We start from the raw sequence: 20,941 nt of genomic DNA, 5'->3' as shown, positions 1-20,941 counted from the left end.
ATTAAAATAACATCTTAGAACCATTTATACGTGGCGACAAGAGTTTTTTTAGGGGTCTATTGTTTAATACCACTTGTCCCACGATAGTAAGGGTCCGTTGTACAGCGTCTATCCATTTGTAAAATCAGGACAGGTGTGTTTGCTGTTTTTCAATTCTGCCTGTGTTGGTTTCTATTCATAAAATTCACACTTCCCGATAGAAACTGGGAGACGGGTGCCGTGTAAAGGTGTTCATAGCAACGCAGAATATCAGTAGATCTTGTCGGGGTAACATCAACCCTTGAGGCGACATATAAACTTTGAAAATACTGCGTTAATTGACCGAACCTTGAGTGTGGGGTTTTTTTTTCCGAAATATTGAAAATAGTGTAATACATGCTTCAACGGCCCAGTGAAGTTTAGGTTGGCGGTATTTTTTAGGGATCTTTGATGTTTGAAACTTTGATTCTTCCCACAAGAGGTATTCTGCTACCTCAATTACACAGATGAGACAGCGGGTGTGAGGAACGCTACCAGCTACCGTGTGACGTCAGCTACATCTGTGCTGCAATTTTTCTGCATTTATTATAAGCTCAGCTTTTTCCCTTTTTGCTATTCCTACTGCTGCTGTTGTTTCTACTACTGTTGCTGCTGTTGCTGCTGTTGCTGCTGCTGCTGCTGATAATGATGCTGCTGCTGATGATGATTATGAGAGGTGAAATGGGGTTTAACGCCGTACTTAAAAATATTTCTCTCATATGACGATGTGCATGTGTGTCTGCTTGTACCAGACTTAAGCAGGTTTTATAGTGCTAGGTCACTGACATACCATGCCACAGTTACGAATGACGACCCAACTCAGACGCATTATACTGACTACGAGTTCACCAGTTTAACGTCTGTCGCATGACGCGGCTGGGAATGGAACCCGTGACCTTCCACTCTCCTGCCGGACGCTCTAACCACTACACCATGAAGGCGGGCACGATGATGATGATGATGATGATGATGATGATGATGACGATGACGATAATACTTCTGCTACCAATTCTGTTGGTGTTACACTTTCTAGATTACTGAATGAACTTATGCCTGTTTAGGGGCGATGTGGTAGCTTAGGGGCCCGACTTTCCAATTTGTTTGTATGTATGTATGTATGTATGTATGTATGTATGTATGTATGTATGTATGTATGTGTGTGTGTGTGTGTGTGTGTGTGTGTGTGTGTGCGAGCGCGCGCGCGCGTGTGTGTATGTACATGTCTGTATGTATGCATGCAGCATGCGTGTATGTCTCTCCCCCCTCTCTCTCTCTCTCTCTCTCTCTCTCTCTCTCTCTCTCTCTCTGGGGATTCAGAACTGATGTTCATAACATCAATCGCTAAACTGTCAACGCTCCATTGATGATCGTATTAAACAGCAATGAAGGACACATTCTACACATAAATACTTTCAAGCTACACGTACACGCCGTTACTTCATAATGAATACATTGAAGTGTTATCTTACCATGACAAATTATCCCAACCCGAACCAATTCTTTTATTCGAAGCGGAACAATTACAATGGGGTTCATAAAACTGTACTACTGTCGGAATCGAACCCGCAATTTTGGTGCGACACAAAAAAAAAACACTTCGATTATATATTGCCGTGGCAAATGTATTTATTCATTAGTTCAAAACTATCAGGTAGCTCAGTCGCTAAGCGTTCTTTTGTCACACCAGTAACCTGGTTCGATTCCCAATATGGGTCCATGAGTGCATGTTCATTCTGGTGCGCCTCGCTGTAATATTGCATATATATTGCAAAAAGGCTAGAAACATAACCGCTCACTTCAAACAAGCAGGGTGATGTGAAGCCTCAGAAATATACAAATTAAAAGTTCGATTAAGCGATTGAACCATCAAGTTGTTGCATCGCACGTAAAAAAATTCATCTTTTAACAAATCTCCCGATGAATGATATGGCGCGAAAACTGTCTGGCATAAGTAGTCCTGCGGCTGTCAATGAAATCAAACAGTCCGTATAATGGCTCGCGATCGTAGGTGACAGGTTACATCGAAAACTTGAATTGCAATCAGAACGAAAGGCTGGAACAAGTTTCGTCCAATTGTTTTCAATTTGTGAAAGTAGCGCTGGACCAGTGACGGGCGCCATGCAACTCCACTACTCCTGTCTCAACATAAGAACCTTTGGCGGGGATTTCTACCAGCTGCCAATCAAACAGCGACATGTACATCTTCGCATCGACAGCGGGACCTCCCTACGGAGTCTACGAATCCTTCCAACAAATCGTTGCTTTGTGCAGTTTCTCTCGCTCCGTGTAGCTCTGTTATACTTTTCAATTTTCATCAACGCGAAATTTGACAGGTAAATCAAAACAACCGTTGCACGGTCTTTTCCGAAATTGGAATTCCACAACGGAGCTGACAGATCGGTGATGCGGATTTCATGTCACGTGACTAAGCAGTTTGTTCTTGGAGAAAGTGGGATGATTTAACTTAATGGAAGATTTCAACATCCTGCTGTATGACTTGTAGACTGTGAGAGAGACGGAGGAAGATAGTCAACGGGAGGGAGAGAAAGAGAGATTTTATTCGGTTCAACCCTTACCCACTTCACATTTATTTTTGTTTAATTTATTTCAAATGCCATTGCAAATACGCGCACAGTCGGGAAAAACAATAGCTATTTTATCATTGATATTTTGAAGGTATTGAGTTTCATATGCTATTTTCCCAGTTTTGTAACATAGTCGGTTTTAACAATATTTTCCACTTGAATAATATTACCAATAATTTAAAGAAAATTATCGACGTAAATTTGATGAAGGTAATTATGAATATATGTTTTTGCGAACATGTGAATATGATTCTAGGACATTATAAAAAGATATAATACCATGAGGCAATTTTGTTCTGTATCCGTGCCCATCTAAATACTGTCCAAGTTATCACTTGAGGTATAATGGCTGTTCTATTCTGAGTTTCCATTTCTAAAAAAAGCACACGTATTTCACATCTAACATTTTCCTTTTTGTATTTTATGGCTTTTACCATTTATGATGACAAAACTGATATTGAAAGTCGAGTAACTTTTCTAGATGTTTTGTTATTTGTGGAAAAGAGGATTCCATGGCGCCAAAAACTGAAACCAGATGCCCTGTGAGGCTTACTGAGAAAACAGTGTAAGGTTGGAATGTCTCATTTACAGGAAATCTTGGGACATTTAGGCTGGAATCAATTGTTCTTCCTCACCGTCATTCTGTAGTGTAAGAATCAATACTTCGTCAGGAATTGGCAGACTCAAATCAGGGACTTCTGTAAAAAATCAGTTGGTAAGGTTTCAGGTATAACTGTGATATAGGACCGTTCATAATCAGGTAACTGATCTGGCCGACTGAATTTGAAATAGGAGTGATCACGGATTTGTGTCATGTTCAGATCTGTGCAATAAGATTCGGAAGCTGCAGGTGACTGATTGACTGTTTTACGCCGCACTCAGCAATATTCCAGTTATACGGTGGCGACCTCTAAATAATCGAGTCTGGACCAGACAACCCTGTGATTAACATCATGATCAGCCATCTACGCAAATGGAATAGGAATACGTGTGTCAACCAAGTCAGCGAGCCTGACCACCCGTTTAGTCTCTTGTTATAACTAGCACGGGTCTGATATTTTGAGAGGCTGGAGCGGAAAGTTTGTATTCTAAGTGGAAACTAAAAATGTTTTCATCTCCTGTGCAAACAAAGATAATCTTGTTAAAAAATGGTAATGTGTCTTTTTTCCCATCTCTGTTTATTATAATGTTTCAACAGTAATTACCAAAGGGGTGTGGGAATGTATAATCACAGCGGCTCGATATCCTGAGGCAATACGCCATAAAACATCATCCTCTCATCCACTCTATTCCACGAGACTGGGTGAGCGAATATTATTTTACATCGTTTGTTTTTAGCAATATTCCAGCAATAGAAGGGCGGATACACCAGCAATGGGCTATTCCACGAGCGCCTGATCAACAGGTACAGTTAGGATGACTTTACTAAGACCAGACAACAGAATGAATACGGAATATCCATGCAGCAATCGATTTTACAGACTGTTTCGGCGTGTCAAGACATTCATTTATTGTGAACTATATAACGCAAGGATTATTTACGATCTTTTAACTTCCAACTTTGCGCCATTCACTGAAGTGTTCACCTAGCGGCAAAGATTTAGATTTAGAATTGGAGCTTGTTCGCCGGGTGTCAGAAATGAGCTATTTCATTCAAGGGTATTTAGGAATGATTTTCTTTGATTTGTGAGATAGGTTAGACAATTTATTTACATGCTATTTGTGATGCTGCGAAAATCCAAGCTTGAACCATAGAATGTCCCTCTAATCACCATCCTTGTATTTATTCCCATACGTGAGTAGGTTAAACGAAAGTTAAACATTATTTCAGCAGTAGAGATACATGCCGGTTTGGTGAAATCAACGAGACCAGGGATGGTGCAGTAAAAGAAACGTGCTGTTTGTGGAACATCAGCAGATCCTCGCGCGACTAAGGGAGGCAACTGCTCTGCCGACTACTAGATCAGCATTGTCAGCTTTGAGTACACTGTTTATGCAAATGAACTTACGTACGATATGAGTGAGTTTAGTTTCACACCGCACAGCAATATTCCAGCTGTATGAAAGAGGTCTATACATTATCGAGTCTGGACCAGGCAATCCAGTGATCATTAGCGTCAGCATCGATCTACGCAAAGAAACCAGCAAGTGTAACCACCCGATCCCGTTAGACGTTCACTTATGAGTATGTATTGCTCAAGACCGATACTTTTAACCAGGATCTTCACGTGTTCAAATATTTTTATTCAAGCATATGACGTCTTTATTCAATTAAGACGTCATATGTCTATAGTTCGAACCACACAGGTGGCGTTCACAGCTGTAGTTATCGCTTACATGGCCAGATGATTAAAGCGTTGGGTCGCCACGCCGAAGACCCGGTTCGATTCCCTACATTGCTACAATGTGTGAGGTCCATTTCTAGTGTCCCCCGCCGTGATATTACAACAATATTGCTCAAGCGGTGTAAAACTAAACTCACTCACTGTCCTTTACAAATTTAAATTTGGCTCCATAATTCAGGAAACGAACAGAGTTTGTGTTGCTAATAAATCCAGCGGTTTAAAGGTTGCCGGAATATTTGATCATGAAAGTAGCATGCAAAATTTATCAACTGCCTGGGGAGTATACAACCCTTGCTGCCACTAGGCGCACCGAGTTTATAGTGTCTCTCGCATCCTATCGAGGAACTTAAAAGCTGCGTGGACTGGGACACTTAGTCACAGTACTTTGTCCAACTTCATGCACGTTGCTGTACCCGCAGCTAGGTGTTTGCGTGTATTCGTGTGGCCACCATCTGGCCATATACCAACTGATTCGTGGGTTCGTTTAGGTGCACGGGGTTGTGTACTGCACACTAAGGGCTGTGACAACGCTGAAAGAGTCTGCATACAAAGGTGGATCCAAGATGTTTACATCCGACACCTTAACCTCTTCTGGAGCACTAGCCTGACGCTTTATCCAGCTCGCCCACAGCGTCCCCATTTTGATAATTCGTGTGTAGAATTCATAATAGAATTGATAAAGGAGTATATTTTCAGGTAATAAAATAGCTTAAACATTTCCAATTCGTTCATTTTTTCGTATTTTTCTTCCGTATCATATAACATGACAGTATTCTAACCTCTCTTTGAGCATCTCGATGAATTCATTTCATGGAGTTTAAACCAGTACGTAAACGTGTTGGTGTAAGTACATAAATCTCAGGAATTGTGTCATCATATCCTAGTTACGTACATCAATGTTCAAGATATCAGTCACTGGATTGTCTGGTCCACACTCGATTATTTACAAACCACCGCCTTGTTGATGAAAGCGGCCTTAAACAATAAAGCTAACAAACACAAATACCGAACTGTTTTTGACCCCTTTGAAATATTGTTGTGAGTAATATGCGGATAAATGTTTTCCTACATTTTCAGCCATATGTATTTTTGATAAAATCTAAAAGTTTGATTATGCTTAACGACATTTCCCCAAACAGCCCTGAAATTTCAATGCTTTTCGCTCAGTGGGAAGACCCAAATTGTGCTATTGTGGTTCGAGCTTGAACTGCATCACTGTGTCTTCATGTCCAAGGGCGTTGATTGTAAATCACCTTTGAAACGAGACAGCTCCTCATTATGTCCTCGTTTCAAATGCATTCAAATTGTAACCGAAGAAGCGAATATGTTCACAGTCTGCCTATAAGCAACTGAAACCAACAGAGGAGTCTCTTAAAGACCCCGCTAAATGTTACGGTGGTACATGCCCGTTGGTTGCAGACTTGCTTCCTGCGAAGGCTCGTGTATCAAATACATTTTGGATGAAATTGAACGCCCAGAATTTGTACGTTAAAAACTAAATCTAAGAAAAGAAAAATGCCAAGCCTTTAAAACATCTTATGCCTAAACTCGATGGCTTAGTTGATCGATGTTTAATTGCTCTGGACATTGGCGTTAAGCCATTGCCTGCCCTTATGCAGGTGTCCTTTAGAATGACATTTTCAAAATTGTCATTTATGTTGTTCAGATAGTTTGTGGGTGGCTCCAGTTACAGATATAATGACCCATTGTAAGTTACTGAACAGTATTATGATGTTTTGAACCGTAGTTCATGACGTCGGAAAGCGGGTATTTGACGTCAGTGACGTTGAGCACTGGTAGCATTATGAAAGACATGGGTCTAAGGTGTATTCAGACAGGGATCAGTGATTCTTGAGAGCGAGAAGAAACGACAAATTTCAGGTGGTCGAGATGCACTGGATTAGTTAATGCATGATATTGTATCAAAATTGCGTAGATCAATGTTCGTGCTGTTTATCACGGGATGTTCTGGTTCAAAATCGATTATATAATTGGAATATTGTTGAGTGCGACATTAAAGAACAGCCAAGGACTCACATGTGACACGGGTGTTGCAGGGTACCCTCACATGATTATCTGGTCCTGACTCGATTATTTTCAGACCGACGTCATATATCTGGGATATTGCTGGGGGTGGCGTTAAACTATAAAGAAATTGGGAGGGGTGGGGGGGGGGGGGGGCGTTGTTCTTGTTGGAAATTCGCAAATGAATAGGACAACACCGTTCTTATCGGGAACCGTGATACTTTTATCTATTATGTCAACCTATTATTATTTTCAACCTAAAAACTTTCAATATATCCAGCTTCAGTGCTCAATAACTTGTATTTTCAAAAATAGCAAAGGATAGATATCAAAGGCGTTTGTACTAAATAATTTTAATTTTCAAGGAAGCAAATTGAAATTACATCTTTGTTTCTTAATTTTTCAACCAAGCGTCTGGTATATAAAGGACCATAAAAACTGGTAGAGCCTTAATAACCTTTTTGAAGTATCAAGCTACGAAAAGGCGAACAATATACGCTATCACTGTGTTTGATTCAAATGACACAGCTCAAAACAATCATTTCACCTTTATGAACTAAAGATTGGGTGGCAAATTATGAAAGTACAAATGAACCTGTCATATAACTACCTTGGGCTATGATTGCGACGGGGACCGTGATTATATGATCATGTACGGATCATATTGGATATATAATACGTGCGAAGATATGTTAAACGTCGTTCACTCGCAACAACCAGAAGGAGCACAGACAACATTTATAATCGACTTAAAGGCATTCCAGTGTTTAACGTTCTGCAAATAATGTATATTCCGTTATCTACGTCTTTGAGGAAAGTACAGGTGTCCTTTAGAATGACATTTTCAAATGACCCGAAAAGCAGGAAAAATCAGTCATAGGTGCCAGAGAGACTTGAACCAGTTTAAGTCATACTTACCAGGGAGATGCGAGACTGTTTCAGTACCTTCCAGAGAGATGCGAGACTGTTACAGTCATACCTTCCAGAGAGATGCTTTGTATGGTGATCTACCTTCAGTTGTTGGCAACCTATAGCTCATTTTTATATTGTATTGTCCTCTATAGATGCATTGTTTTAGGTCTAATCACTAGTTTTAAATTCTGCTCTGTTCTATTCTAGTTAGTTTTACTGTCCTTCGTTGGCAGGTGTTTACAATGTATGTGCTATTAATTCATTTGTATTTCTATAATTAAACGTTCTCGTCACAATATGGCTGCAATTGCCGATGTGACGTTAACTATTAACTCACTCACTCTCTCCAGAGAGATGCCAGACAATGTAAGTCATACTTTCCTAAGATATGCCAAGCAGCTTAAGTCATACTGCCTGACAGATGTCAGACAGTTTAAGCCATGTCCATCATAACGATGACAGACAATTTACGTCATACTTACCAGGGTGATACCAAACAGTTTAAGCAATACCCACGACAGAGGTGGCATTCTGTTTAAGTAACACTTGTCAGAGTGACACCAGGTAATTTGTTATATCTACAGCGGAGACACCAGGTAGTTTGTTGTATCTACAGCGGAGACACCAGGTAATTTGTTATATCTACAGCGGAGACACCAGGTAATTTGTTATATCTACAGCGGAGACACCAGGTAATTTGTTATATCTACAGCGGAGACACCAGGTAATTTGTTATATCTACAGCGGAGACACCAGGTACTTTGTTGTATCTACAGCGGAGACACCAGGTAGTTTGTTGTATCTACCATATGGATACCAGGTAGTCCAGCTATATGTCGGCAATCTCTAAATAACAGAGTCTGGAACAGGCAATCCAGTGATAAACAATATGAGCCTCTTTTTACGCAATTGGGTATGATGACGTGTCAAACAAGTCAGCGGGTCTGGTCACCCGAGCATGTGGCAAGCATGTGTTGCTGAAGGCCTTTCTGTCCCGGATCTTCAAAGGTCACCTACCATAGAGATACCAGGTAGTTTGTTATATCTATCATAGAGATACCAGGTAGTTTGTTATATCTACCATAGAGATACCTGGTAGCTGGTTATATCTACGACCGACATACCAGGTGTTGGTTATATCTGCTACCGCGCCACCGCTACCTAGATATAGGTAGTTTGCCATATCTACCATAGATACCAAACAGTTTCTATCAGAGAGATGCCTGACAGATTAAGCCAAAGACGACAGATAGTTTAAGACATCCTTAGCAAAGATTTGCCAGACAGTTGAAGTCATGCACGAGACAGAATTTACAGATCTAAGATGCACCATCACAGATGGCGGTCTTTGTCTACTTGAGTTCCACAGAACCCGTTCTTGGTCCAGTGCAATTCACCGTGAACACAGAGTCCCAAGGACAGTCCATGGAGGAGCTGGATATTGACTAGCATCGTTTTTCAATCGACCACTCTGCTTCTGAAGAGCTGCAAAGTAGCAAACGTACCAACGGGTTTGTCCTCGACACGGACGAAACACATCGTCGATAATCTCCAGGGTATACGTTCTGATCAGTCTCTGCCAGTACACTAGATCCATCTACGACTCGGACAGATAACTGTTACCTCCCTTTTGCGTGGTTTGTATCCTATCAGGTCTCTTCGCCAGGAGGTTGAGCCTACCATGCACAAGGTTTCTGTCATAAATCACTTGTTGCAGAGGTACCCTGAAAGAGGTAGGAGTTAATGTGTATATTTTTAAAGATTTCAGACCTGTCAGTTTGTCTGTATGATTCTTTTCCTAGATCTGAGTCGTACAGCGATCAAACCTTCGCGACTGTTGCCTTCATCTTTGTTGACTCTAGCAAGCCCGATTGTAACGGCTTGTCTGATTGGCTACTGTGAGAAGGCTGAGCTAGCATGAGAGATAATACAAATATCTGGCCAACCGTAGAAGCATCCGGGAAACTAGTGGAGTATCAGGCTTGGAATCCTTGCATTGGTTACCCCTTTGCTCTTACATGCCGGTGTTATCACAAACTGGTGAGGAGGCCTAGTGGTTACAGCACAGAAAGGTCCGGGTTCGTCACGCTGAAAGGTCTGGGTTCTCTTCCCCAAATGGTCACAATGAGTGAAGCCCATTAATAGTGGCGATATCATTCTTGTTTCAAGAAACCTAGAAGAAGCGTTGTATCGCATCCTATATGATTCAGAAAATAGAACATAAACTAGTCTTAGACGCGTCACAGAAAGAGTCACAAATGCCACTGTGTCAAGGCTGATTTAAAGAAACGGGTATTAACGCCCTTACATTAAATGTAAAAATATGTAGAGTTTCTTGGGGTAGATGGTAGATCGACCCACAGTCTTGCTGCAATCTCGTTGAAACACCTGTCAACATATATAGCAGTTGGCGTCGGGGACACAGAATTCAGAGATGCAGATCGTCATCGAGGAGATCGCGATGGCTCATAAGAAATGACGCTCTCTTGAGAAATGTTGGGGCAGTGTTATGCAAGATACACGTATATCAACATCTTTGGCTGACTCCAACCAAAGCAACATCTTCAGAGTTGGTATGATACAGTCGCGTCTTCGTGTGCGAGTCCAACCAACACTAACCACTATAAATCAAAATTGAATTGAAAAAAAATAAAGAAATCACCATCACGTTTAACTTCCATACTGTACTTTTTGTACACCTATACTACCATTCAAGAGAAGACAGGAGTTGTATGAAGCACAGCGCATTTTGATTGCCCCAGTACGCTCTTAATGCTCTTTAGGATGCCATACAAGTGAAGCATTGAAAGTTCACAAAGTTCACTGTACAAGTCCATCACAACCTTACAACCATGCTATCACAAAGAACAAAGAAGGCTCAGTTCGCTCTACGCTCCTCCGAAGGCCTTTCCGTCCATGCCGGGAGACACACGGTCGACGTATACTCCATTATCAAGCGTACACCCACAGACATCGATTCCAACTCTTGGGAATGACACTTTAACATTTAGTTTACGAGCATAAAGGCCTGGGAGAAAGGGCGAACGAGTCAAAGAGCTCCTTTAAAATGTCCACTACCACCAATAATAACGTGTACGATATCGCCATCGATCTTGTCTTAAATGGCTTCACCGTCGGGTAGCAATGTCAAAGCGACGTCTCCCAAACTGTTCCGCAGCCTTGTATCTAGTCAAACAACTTTGAGATTTCTTCAGATGGTCTCTTTAGATCACGGCAACCTATAAAGTTCGGACTTGTATGGCTTGGCGCATGTCCGATCGGATCTAAAAATAGCTCAGCCGGAACTCAGTTTCCGTTCTATAAGCGTTTGGTTGAATTTACTTTACCTGTTGTCTTCCCTCAGTTCAAGGTGTCAAAATGTTAAGACGATATGCTGTTTAAGTATGGATGTGATTGTTATCTTGACGCCATTGTAAATGATCATGTTACTATAAATATATCCGTCCATCCATGTATGTGTGTGTGCGTGCGTGCGTGCGTGCGTGCGTGAGTGCGCGTTATATTTGTGATGGCGTTAAATCTGGATACAACTGTTATCACTGCAACCTTTGTCAATAATGATAAAGGTCGTTCAACATGGATACATAGTCACTGGCACTCTAGCCTGCGGCAAGTAAAGATCCAGTCGGAGCAGTACATTTCAACATCACCGGTTCGACTGGCCAGTGAATTTTTCACTGGGGTCATTTTGTAAATATATCACTCGCTCCGGCTTGTTAAGTTATAACACCCTGTTAAATCGTGTAAGTTTATGGGCTGAAAAAACGTTAATAATATCAGCAGCTTAACAATGAAACGTCTGTCTACATTCACATTTCTGGCAAGTGAATTATTTTGTGGGCTAGTAACTTTCAGGCAAAGCTAGCCCGACTGGCCAGCAAAATCTGGAAACTATATCACATACTGGATACATATGACTTTATTGAAGGTTTTTTTTCTTTAAATAAAGAAAAAAGACGTTATTGAAGGCACACGGTCCCTGCTGTAAGTGTTCCTATCAAGTGAATATGTGTCACAATACACACTGCCAATGGTGCCAGTGATCCTGGTAATTCAGTTTGTATGATTATTTTATCGTTGAACACACAGTGTCCCCCCGGGAAAGCCACATTTGAAAAATACCTATTGCCGTCAAAGCCACATTTCAAATACCACATTTCAAACCTAGCTGCCGCGAAAGCTACGATTTGTAAGGCAATCATTACCGTTTTTCTTTCTTAAATAAGCGTTACCCATTGATCACAGTGGATTAAAATCTTGTGGTCTCTGCGCGTATTGTATTTTTTTTATTGTATTATCTTAATTCCTATAAATAGAATTTGTTCTGAAACGATACATGCTAGTGAGTCAATGAATGAAAGAGCAATTTTGCTCCTTAGAAACTTTTACTTGTATATTTTGTAACCATTTTTTCATAATTTTTTATAGATTGCATCAGAAGAGACGTTTGGACAAAAAATTAGATAAAATGTAGAATTTATTGTGACGTTTCGACTTCAAATCAAAGCAACAGCAGTAAAAATACACACGTGGAACATTTAATCATAAAGTTTGCTTTAAAAAGCCATGAAACGGAAAGAGTTGTTAGACGTCACACATGTGAATGTTTAAAAGTATAATCGTGCAATAAATGATCATTCAACAACAATAGTTTCAGATATTAGAAATGGACAAAAAGACAATTCCCGTGACCCTTTAAAATGCTTCAAAGAAATTGGTAAAATAATCATAAATAATTAGTAAAAGGTGTTACACTACCTACATGAGGCAAAAATGTGCTTTTCACGGGCTGTAACCGACTATGTGTGTGTGGGCGGGGGGGGGGGGAGAACAAAGGAGTGGGCGGGGGCCGAAAGCGACTGCAAACCATACCGACTCACTCAGTGATCCTGCTAGACCAAGAATATATTTGACCATCCATTATTAACCTTATGATAAATTCGTATTTGTCTGATTCTGAATGGCCTCTATAATTACGGAATTTACAATTTAATTGTCGTACAGTACCGTGCATCCATTCAAAACACCGAGTAACGAATAATGTAATATCAGTAATACATGTCGCTGTAATGTCACAGTTGTCGGTTATCCTTTCAAAGCTGCATATATGCGCTATTACTCAACCAGTCTCTCTTTACACTGATTCTGCCGTTCGCTTTCTTTTAATATAAGCAAATATTCTCCATCAAGAATCAACTGCTCTTCTATGTAGTTTGGTCCAGTAGGATAGCCTAGTGGTTAAAGCGGTAGCTCGTTGCTCCTGCTTTTGGTCACTGGATCGTCTGGTCCAGACACGATTATTTACAGACCGTCCCATATAGCTTGAATATTGCTGAGTGCGATGAAAAATACAAGTCACTGATTCAATTGCAAAGTCAGTAGGGCACAAAGGACCCGGCACATATTGAACACTTTAATACAGCATCAGTTGTTGACATCAAGCGTTTTATTTCATGAGTGACGGAGCATGCTTCACGTGCCGTAGAAATGAAAAAAAAACCTTATATTCGCAGTTGAAGTTAAATAACGCCCGTTGCTCGACGAAATGTTCCTGCTGCAGCCGAAGCCATCATATTGTATTCAAAGAATTACCTTTGGTCTGTTTGCTTGAACTTCAAAATATCTATGTAATTTATTTTACTTTGATCATTTATTGTCAGCCATACTCTAACCCGTTCACCCTTGACAGTCAATATACTCCAGCATATTGGTTCACATTTTCATTACTTCAAACGCAGGAGTGCTTTAGTCGTTTATTTACTTGTTAGAGAAACCTCAGGTCTTTTATAATGCGACTATCCCCAATATGAAACGGGTTTTTTTTATTGATAGGTCGATCGTTTGATTGTATGGTTAGCTCTGACGTCTAAAACAGCACTAAAGTGTGAAGCTAATAACACGACATGTGCACTGTACTGCCAATTGATCTATATTTACTACAAACAAAAAATAAATGGGTTTGGGTAATTAATAGTCCCTCAGTAAAACGCTATCCCATCGCCTGATTACAGACCAGCGAGCGAGGCAGTCGGCTTGAACGAGAAAACAAATGTGTTCATCTTATCTTAGAAATCAATCCGCCAATCTACACTTTGCAGGCGCGGATGGATTGTTTGTGGTGTAATTAGGCTACAAAATTAATCCATCCAAACAAATGAACTCGTACGCTTTTGTTCTTCAGTACGTGTATTCAAGCTGTCATTGTATTTAGTATGCTAATACATGAATAAACATTACATCACAGCTCTCTCCCAATTGCGTATAACATAAATATTTATATTCACGTTTGATTGTACAGCATTCGAAAGTTATATATGTGATATGGCTCGACTTATGGTAACTCATGGTTTCATTCGAAACATACCTTCAAAAGCTGATTGTCCTGTGCCCTCATTCTCTTGGTTTAGAAGGAAAATATTAAATTTTGATATTGCCTTGAATGACAGGTTTATTTTTTCAAAATTTCAAACACAAAACTTTTCTTGAATTCTAAAATTCTAACACTTTCAAGGTTTTGTGTTTGAGTATTCCTGGCAGAATTTCTGCTTCTTTAAATCTCAGTCACTGCTCCGATGTTATAATCAATGTATTTCTTGAGGAATGTTGATACAGGCATAGATTTTTCATTTCGGTCACTTTTAATGGAAATATCAGCCAGTTACTTGATATAGTTCAAGGTGTATGAATCAATCTGAAAAGAAACAATATAGTCGGACCTGCTGTCACCCGTAACAATGCTGTAAACACATACCCGCGTGGATTATCTTTTTGAAACGACCTTGGTCAGTTTGTATAGCCATGTCGATTTAGCACCATAATCATCGGTTTTTCGTTCATCGACCGATACGATCGGACACACAAATCACGAATAACAAAATTCAACATAGATAAATGAGATGACCCGTGTCTGTTAATTGAATTCGGCCGAAATGAATTTCATCCCAATTGGCATACTCGTCGAGTCTACTAGAGAGGTGTTTAGTCGGATTATTTACAAATTATCTACATAAATATCGACTTCCGTGTTGAAATGCAATACAAAGAGAATGTGTCTATAACTTAGCCTTTGCCATATTAAGATTTCCTAATTACCCAATACAATATATAATGCAATGTACATCAATACATTTATGTAATTTCCTCATTCTAACATCTGGTTCCTTACTTGGACGACAGAACTCGTTTCTACAGCGCAATCGGGCGGTTAATGGGCCACTTGTTCAGGCGTAATGATGCGCGTCGTTAAAAAGTTCCCTACCATATGGACACCCTGAGCGAGAGATAGTATTTCATGTTTAACAGATTCCTTTCAATTGAGTTAAAACAGTTACCGAGCACCCTGTGGCCTAGCGTCGGGGGACTGACTTTGTTTAACGGTTTAGACGAAGAAGATCGATGGATATCCAGTTTTAAAAAGTCAAACTTGAGAGTCCTCCTGCGCTGGGTCGGGAAGTTTTCGCTGCCGCCAAATGGCGGAACATGTTTTCTTTGTTGCCGGAAATCGGCAAGTCGTCAACTCGATTTTCCGCATGTCGTAAAAGGTCGTTCCCATCCATCATGTTGCTGCAAATGATGACGCATTGTAGCCAGTATGGAAAAGAGGCAAGTTAAAATGTTGAACTTCACAGGGAAATGTCGATTTGTGAACGATCTGCTTCAACGTTATACACTTCAGTATTCAGAGCAAAGAAAAAATGTATATGTAATAAACTAGCCTACTTGATATGGTGTCGTTGCCTTGGGATGTTTCAAAGGAATTATAAAATACAATCTTGCAAGCAGCAAGCACTGATGTGGGTAATGTCCTTGGTATTATTCAGTCTAATTCGTTTAAGAATAGCAAAAAATGTTATATATAATTTACAGTTTATCAGATAACCTGTATCATAATGTTTGGCAGAACACAAAGATACAATATATATATATATATATATATATATATATATATATATATATATGTGTGTGTGTGTGTGTGTGTGTGTGTGTGTGTGTGTGTGTGTGTGTGTGTGTGTGTGTGTGTATGTGTGTGTGTGTCTGTCTGTCTGTCTGTGTGTATTTATGCATATATATTCTTGACAGGTGCTGGCATGACCAAACTTTGATTAACTTTGATTAGTCTTCCTTAAGTGAAAGTTTAGTTTTACGACGCAGCGTCAGTAATATCCCAACTATATGGCGGAAGTCCGTAAATAATCGAGTCTGGACCAGACATTACAGTGATCAATAGCATGACTACCGATTTACGCAACTGGAATTCGATGACAAGTGTCAACCAAATCAACAAGCCTCGCCACTCGATCACTTTCGTAGCCTCTTACGACAAGCATGGATAACTGAAGATCATTTCTAATCCTGACCTTCACAGACAGGGTCGGTATGCCAGCTAAAGGTCCCTCGCCGGCTTACCCGTAAAGATCCGACCATCCGTTCACGTAAGAGGCTACCAACAGGACCGGATGGTCGGGCTTGCGGACCTGACAAGACACCGATGATCATAATGTTAAACTCTCTAGGCCATACTCAATTATTTACAGATTATTTACATAGTCGGAATACAATACGGGGTTAAACAACAAACAATCAAGACCCCCTCCTCTCTTTCCTCCTAATTGCTAGGTTATAACCGGGGCCAATAAAATGATCCCAGTATATACGGTGAAAACAAGTAAGGGGACAGCACTCTGTGTCAGTGTTCCGTTATCCAGTCTCAGATTTCCTCTCACAGTGCTATTCAAAGCTAGCGACGAAAACTGCAAAATATTAAAGTACACATATAACGTCTGAGAGCCTTCGTTATCATTACAGTAGTAAAATGCCAAAGAGCACCCAAAAAGGCAAAGACACTGATTTTCCTTTCGACTGGCATCAGCATTAAAACCCATAAAGGTACAGTCATCGTTCAAAGAAGCCTTAAAATGAAGTCCAAGGACGTCGAGACCCAAGTTAAACGTGGTCCAAACAGTCTACAGCTTTCTCCACATAACACTCCGAGATGTAACTGTTTCTCTCTTGCTCCTATAAATTATATTTATGTAAAAATACAGCTACACACACCTGTGGACTGTTCCATTGTGTTTTCCGACATTCTGAATATTCTATTCAGAACAACACTACTATATGAATCAGAATCACAATACAACTGCATCGGAATTCGCTTCCCTAGGTATATGTACCGTCCTGTATATGTGTGTATATACTGTTTGGATCTTTATTTTGTTAAGGTTTGATTCGATGGGTTCCTACCAAATTATGGTCAAAGGGTTGATAACGGTCCACACACGTGTTCGGTAAGTGAATATATTGTGGCACGTTCTGGAATCAAGGTCTTCGCATTTGAAGCAAAAAGTGTTTTCATGCGCATAGAAATCTAATGTCGATAAAAATTGCACGGTGATATTATCTTTGTTTATGTAAAAACAACGCTTGGGATGGGCGGTCGATGACTATCTTAACAAACAAACAACGTTCATGAAACCAAGCACACGAATCTTCAAACTCAAGATCACCGACATTTGGTACTAATTGTTGTTGTTGTTGTTGTTGTTGTTATTATGCTCATTATAATAATTATCAGTATTAATGTTAATGTCACTATTCGCGTTAAGATGTTTTCAGCAGTAAAACCTGCAATTGATGTTTCGATAAGAAAAATGGTGTATTTAAGAACCAAACCTTTCGGGAATCAGAAACAATCTATTTCCGACATCACTCGGAGCGTCACCAACCAACATGATGTCATATATTTGGGATCAATCCATAGATAAGAGGACTGAAGTGTACGTTGTTCAAAATGCACTTGGTATGCTTCTACGAAGTTTATTTGAGAGGTATTTATTAAATATTTTGTCCCCAAATGACTCGATTTTTTGCAACTTTGCATTTTAGTGTAATATTATTCTACAGACCAGAAAATATAACTGTTTGGTTGATATTGCTGTTGCTGTTTCTATGTTTATTTTCGTTTTTATATTGCTGACTTGATTTAATGTAAGAGATCTGCAGGTTTAAGACCTGAAACGATTTGGGTTCTACATGAACGAAAATCTTCATGCTGTTTCTGAAAGTACCTGCATGCGTTTTCCAATCCTTACGTACAATTTAGAGATCAGTTACCATTACACACTTAACGCCTCTCAGCAGCAAGGGGAAAATACAACTTGCCACTTCACATACAAACGATTGATGTGAAGTTACAGTAAAATACCCAACGATGGAAACCGAATGCTTATCTCGTGTCCTTCATGACACTCGGCAGTACGTGAATATGGTTATACGTAACTTTTAGCAACATTCAAACACTATAACGGCAGGGGTGGCGGGGGGCAAGGGTTTCACACAATGTACCTACGTGAGAAACATGGGCCTTCGGCGTAACGAGCGAACTCTTTAACAACTAGGCTACCCCTAGACTACTAGGTTGCCCCAACGCTACACTGAGCATTAAGTGATGAATCTGTATGAAGGGGTATTCAAGTGCAAGTGCGCCATGCACCTAGCGTCAAACCCCTACATCAGCTGACCTAACTCGCGTCGGGAGGTAGGGGTGGGAGTTCATTAACGATGAAAACACCACCAGCGTGTTTTGTCATTCACTCGGAACAGATCACAAGTACTGTGAAATCAAGGAATTCACTGGATCCTACCGTATCCAAGGGCACAGCAACACAATACCTTGGGCTGAGTGAGTTTAGTTTTACGCCGTTTTTAGCAAAATTCCAGCAATATCACGGCGGGGTGTTTCACACATTGTACCCACATGGGGAATCGAAACCGGGTCTCAACTATTATGCTAACTCATCGCCCCAGAGTCTTAGACATTTTGGACAACAGTGACCCAATGATATTTATGCCAAGACCATTATTGGCATTTTGGGCATTCATTTTAAAACTAAAAGAACCAACAAAACATACATCGATAAAACTGGATGTTTTATTGAACAATGCACATGAATAATGCACATGAGACAATTACTGAGAACAAAACCTCGGATAAATTAAGATAACCTTTAAAATCACAACAACAGAATAAATAAAGATAAATTATCATAAAAGGCATGGTTGACTTCAATAATATGTGAATATTTTAATGATAACCGAGACATTGCACATCGCCCGAAATGGATTACCTCCCCTCAACACGAGTTATCTCCCCTTGAAATATAAAACGTTGCCATTTTGATAAGACATTATTATGCACACACCAATGGGAGATAACTCTGTAATAAATAACATTGTAAAGGCATTAAATAAGGTTTAAAGAACGAAAACAATGTAAAACATAGGTCATGATGTCATGTACAATCAAATATCAACTGTAAAACTGGTGAGAATTGGGCAAAATGATTAATTAGATTGTTAAACGTTGATATATTTACTGTGTATGTACAAGCAGAGGAATTAAGTCATAACCCACCCGGCTATGACTGACTAGAGAAAACTCTCATATTGGTAAAATGTGACCAAATTATCCACGTTTAGGGCTGATATGCGACACAATCTGGCCCATAAGTAGCGTTTGTTCAATAAAATATGTGATATGTCAATAAACCAGCCTCTTAATAATGTATATACAACTCTATGTAATCACTGCCAATGTAATTCTGTATAAACTATCAAATACTACTCAAAGTATTCAAGGACAACTCGACAGATTGACTGCAGGTATAAACTGATGTACAAAAGAAACTTTACCTCTGCGTTGACTGCGGGCTAGCGATATAATATACCAAAGAACGTATTGGCGCGTGAGTACTTGGTTCTTCGGGTTTTTACACATAACTTGTAAAATGTAGGAATATTACCATTTCCAAAATTTAGTGATGAAAAAAAAAATTTATGCACAAATGTACAGTCACGCAAACACGGTATTGACATTTCACTGAAAAGTAATTCCTTACCTCAAGTAGACCAATCTACTTTTACACAAAATTACACCGCCGCGAATGACTTCCACAAATAAGTGATGTTGAAAAGACACTTTATTTAATTCAACAAGACTCAAGTCAATTGTCAACGACACAACTCGGTATAGTTTCTTTTGACCTTCAGTTTCTGAAACAAACGGGTGGTCCCTTTTTTAAGTAGAATAAATAAGAAGGATATCATGAAGCTTTTATGAGATTTATGAAATAAAAAGACAATAAATATAGTTCGTAAATACAACATGGCTGAGATCGAGGAATAATTAAAAAGCCTGTCGTTTCTTGGAAATAATGATGCTTGATATGTAGCGACATGGTCAGAGCTAACAACTTGATTCCAAATAATACAGATAAATATTGATCATAACGAAGCATTCTGGAGCACCAACTCATGCAAGGAATCTGTCCGCTCTACTATAACGGCCAACGCTACGTTGAATCGATACAGACTTCACGAACTTGGAACAATATAAATCGCACATCGAATGAACGAAAGATCTGTCCCTCAGCATCAAATGGACAATGCAACAGCCCTCGAGTGTTTTCACTTGACATGGACGAAGTCTTTTCGTCAAAGATTGTTATTTGTCCTCATGGTGCCTCTACACAGAACGACTAGTATCCGGCAAGTCACAAAAATATATTCATTTGAATCTGGATACGGTATGCGGCTACGAACGTTTCTCCGCATGGCTCTGTTTCATTTTGTCCAATAAGAACAGCACAATCTGTCACATGACTAATACACTTCCACGTGATTCTGTGAGGTGACTGGCGGGTAATCTACAAAGCCAGAAGGGGTGTCGTTTACATCGGGCTGCATCATTCGAACCATGTTCTGCCCGCCACCTAGCGGAAGAGAATCCATTGGCAACATTTGAGGGTGGCTTGATGGAATGTTTGGTGAATGGCGGCCGATAAATTGACCTCCAGGCAGACCGTTGAAGTGACCCCATGCATCCATAGGGGGTGTGCTTGGAGGGCCCCCTGGCATCCCCAATGATTCGTGGTCCACGGGACCCGAACCGTAAAGGTCCCCGGACAAACGACCCGAATGGACGGGGCCTTCTAGGTCATCCAAACTGCCTGAAAGAAATAAAACAAGACTTTTAAA

The 20,941-nt window shown here is 40.0% G+C and overlaps 1 protein-coding gene across 1 annotated transcript in view; it reads right to left on the bottom strand.

Annotated features, from left to right (window-relative positions):
• Positions 1–18,818: 18,818 nt before the first annotated feature.
• The window catches only part of LOC137273799 (LIM/homeobox protein Lhx3-like), a 33,823-nt gene continuing 31,700 nt past the window's right edge, over positions 18,819–20,941 (bottom strand). Inside the window, exon 5 of the mRNA XM_067806657.1 lies at positions 18,819–20,913. Coding sequence (XP_067662758.1) covers positions 20,567–20,913 — 347 coding nt within the window. The 3' untranslated portion in view covers positions 18,819–20,566. The remainder of the gene's footprint in view (positions 20,914–20,941) is intronic.

Source organism: Haliotis asinina, chromosome 2 (assembly GCF_037392515.1).
Source record: "Haliotis asinina isolate JCU_RB_2024 chromosome 2, JCU_Hal_asi_v2, whole genome shotgun sequence".
NCBI classification, from domain to species: Eukaryota; Metazoa; Mollusca; class Gastropoda; order Lepetellida; family Haliotidae; genus Haliotis; species Haliotis asinina.
The sequence above is the reverse complement of the archived record's forward strand: the minus strand, read 5'-3'. Positions and strand labels throughout refer to the sequence as shown.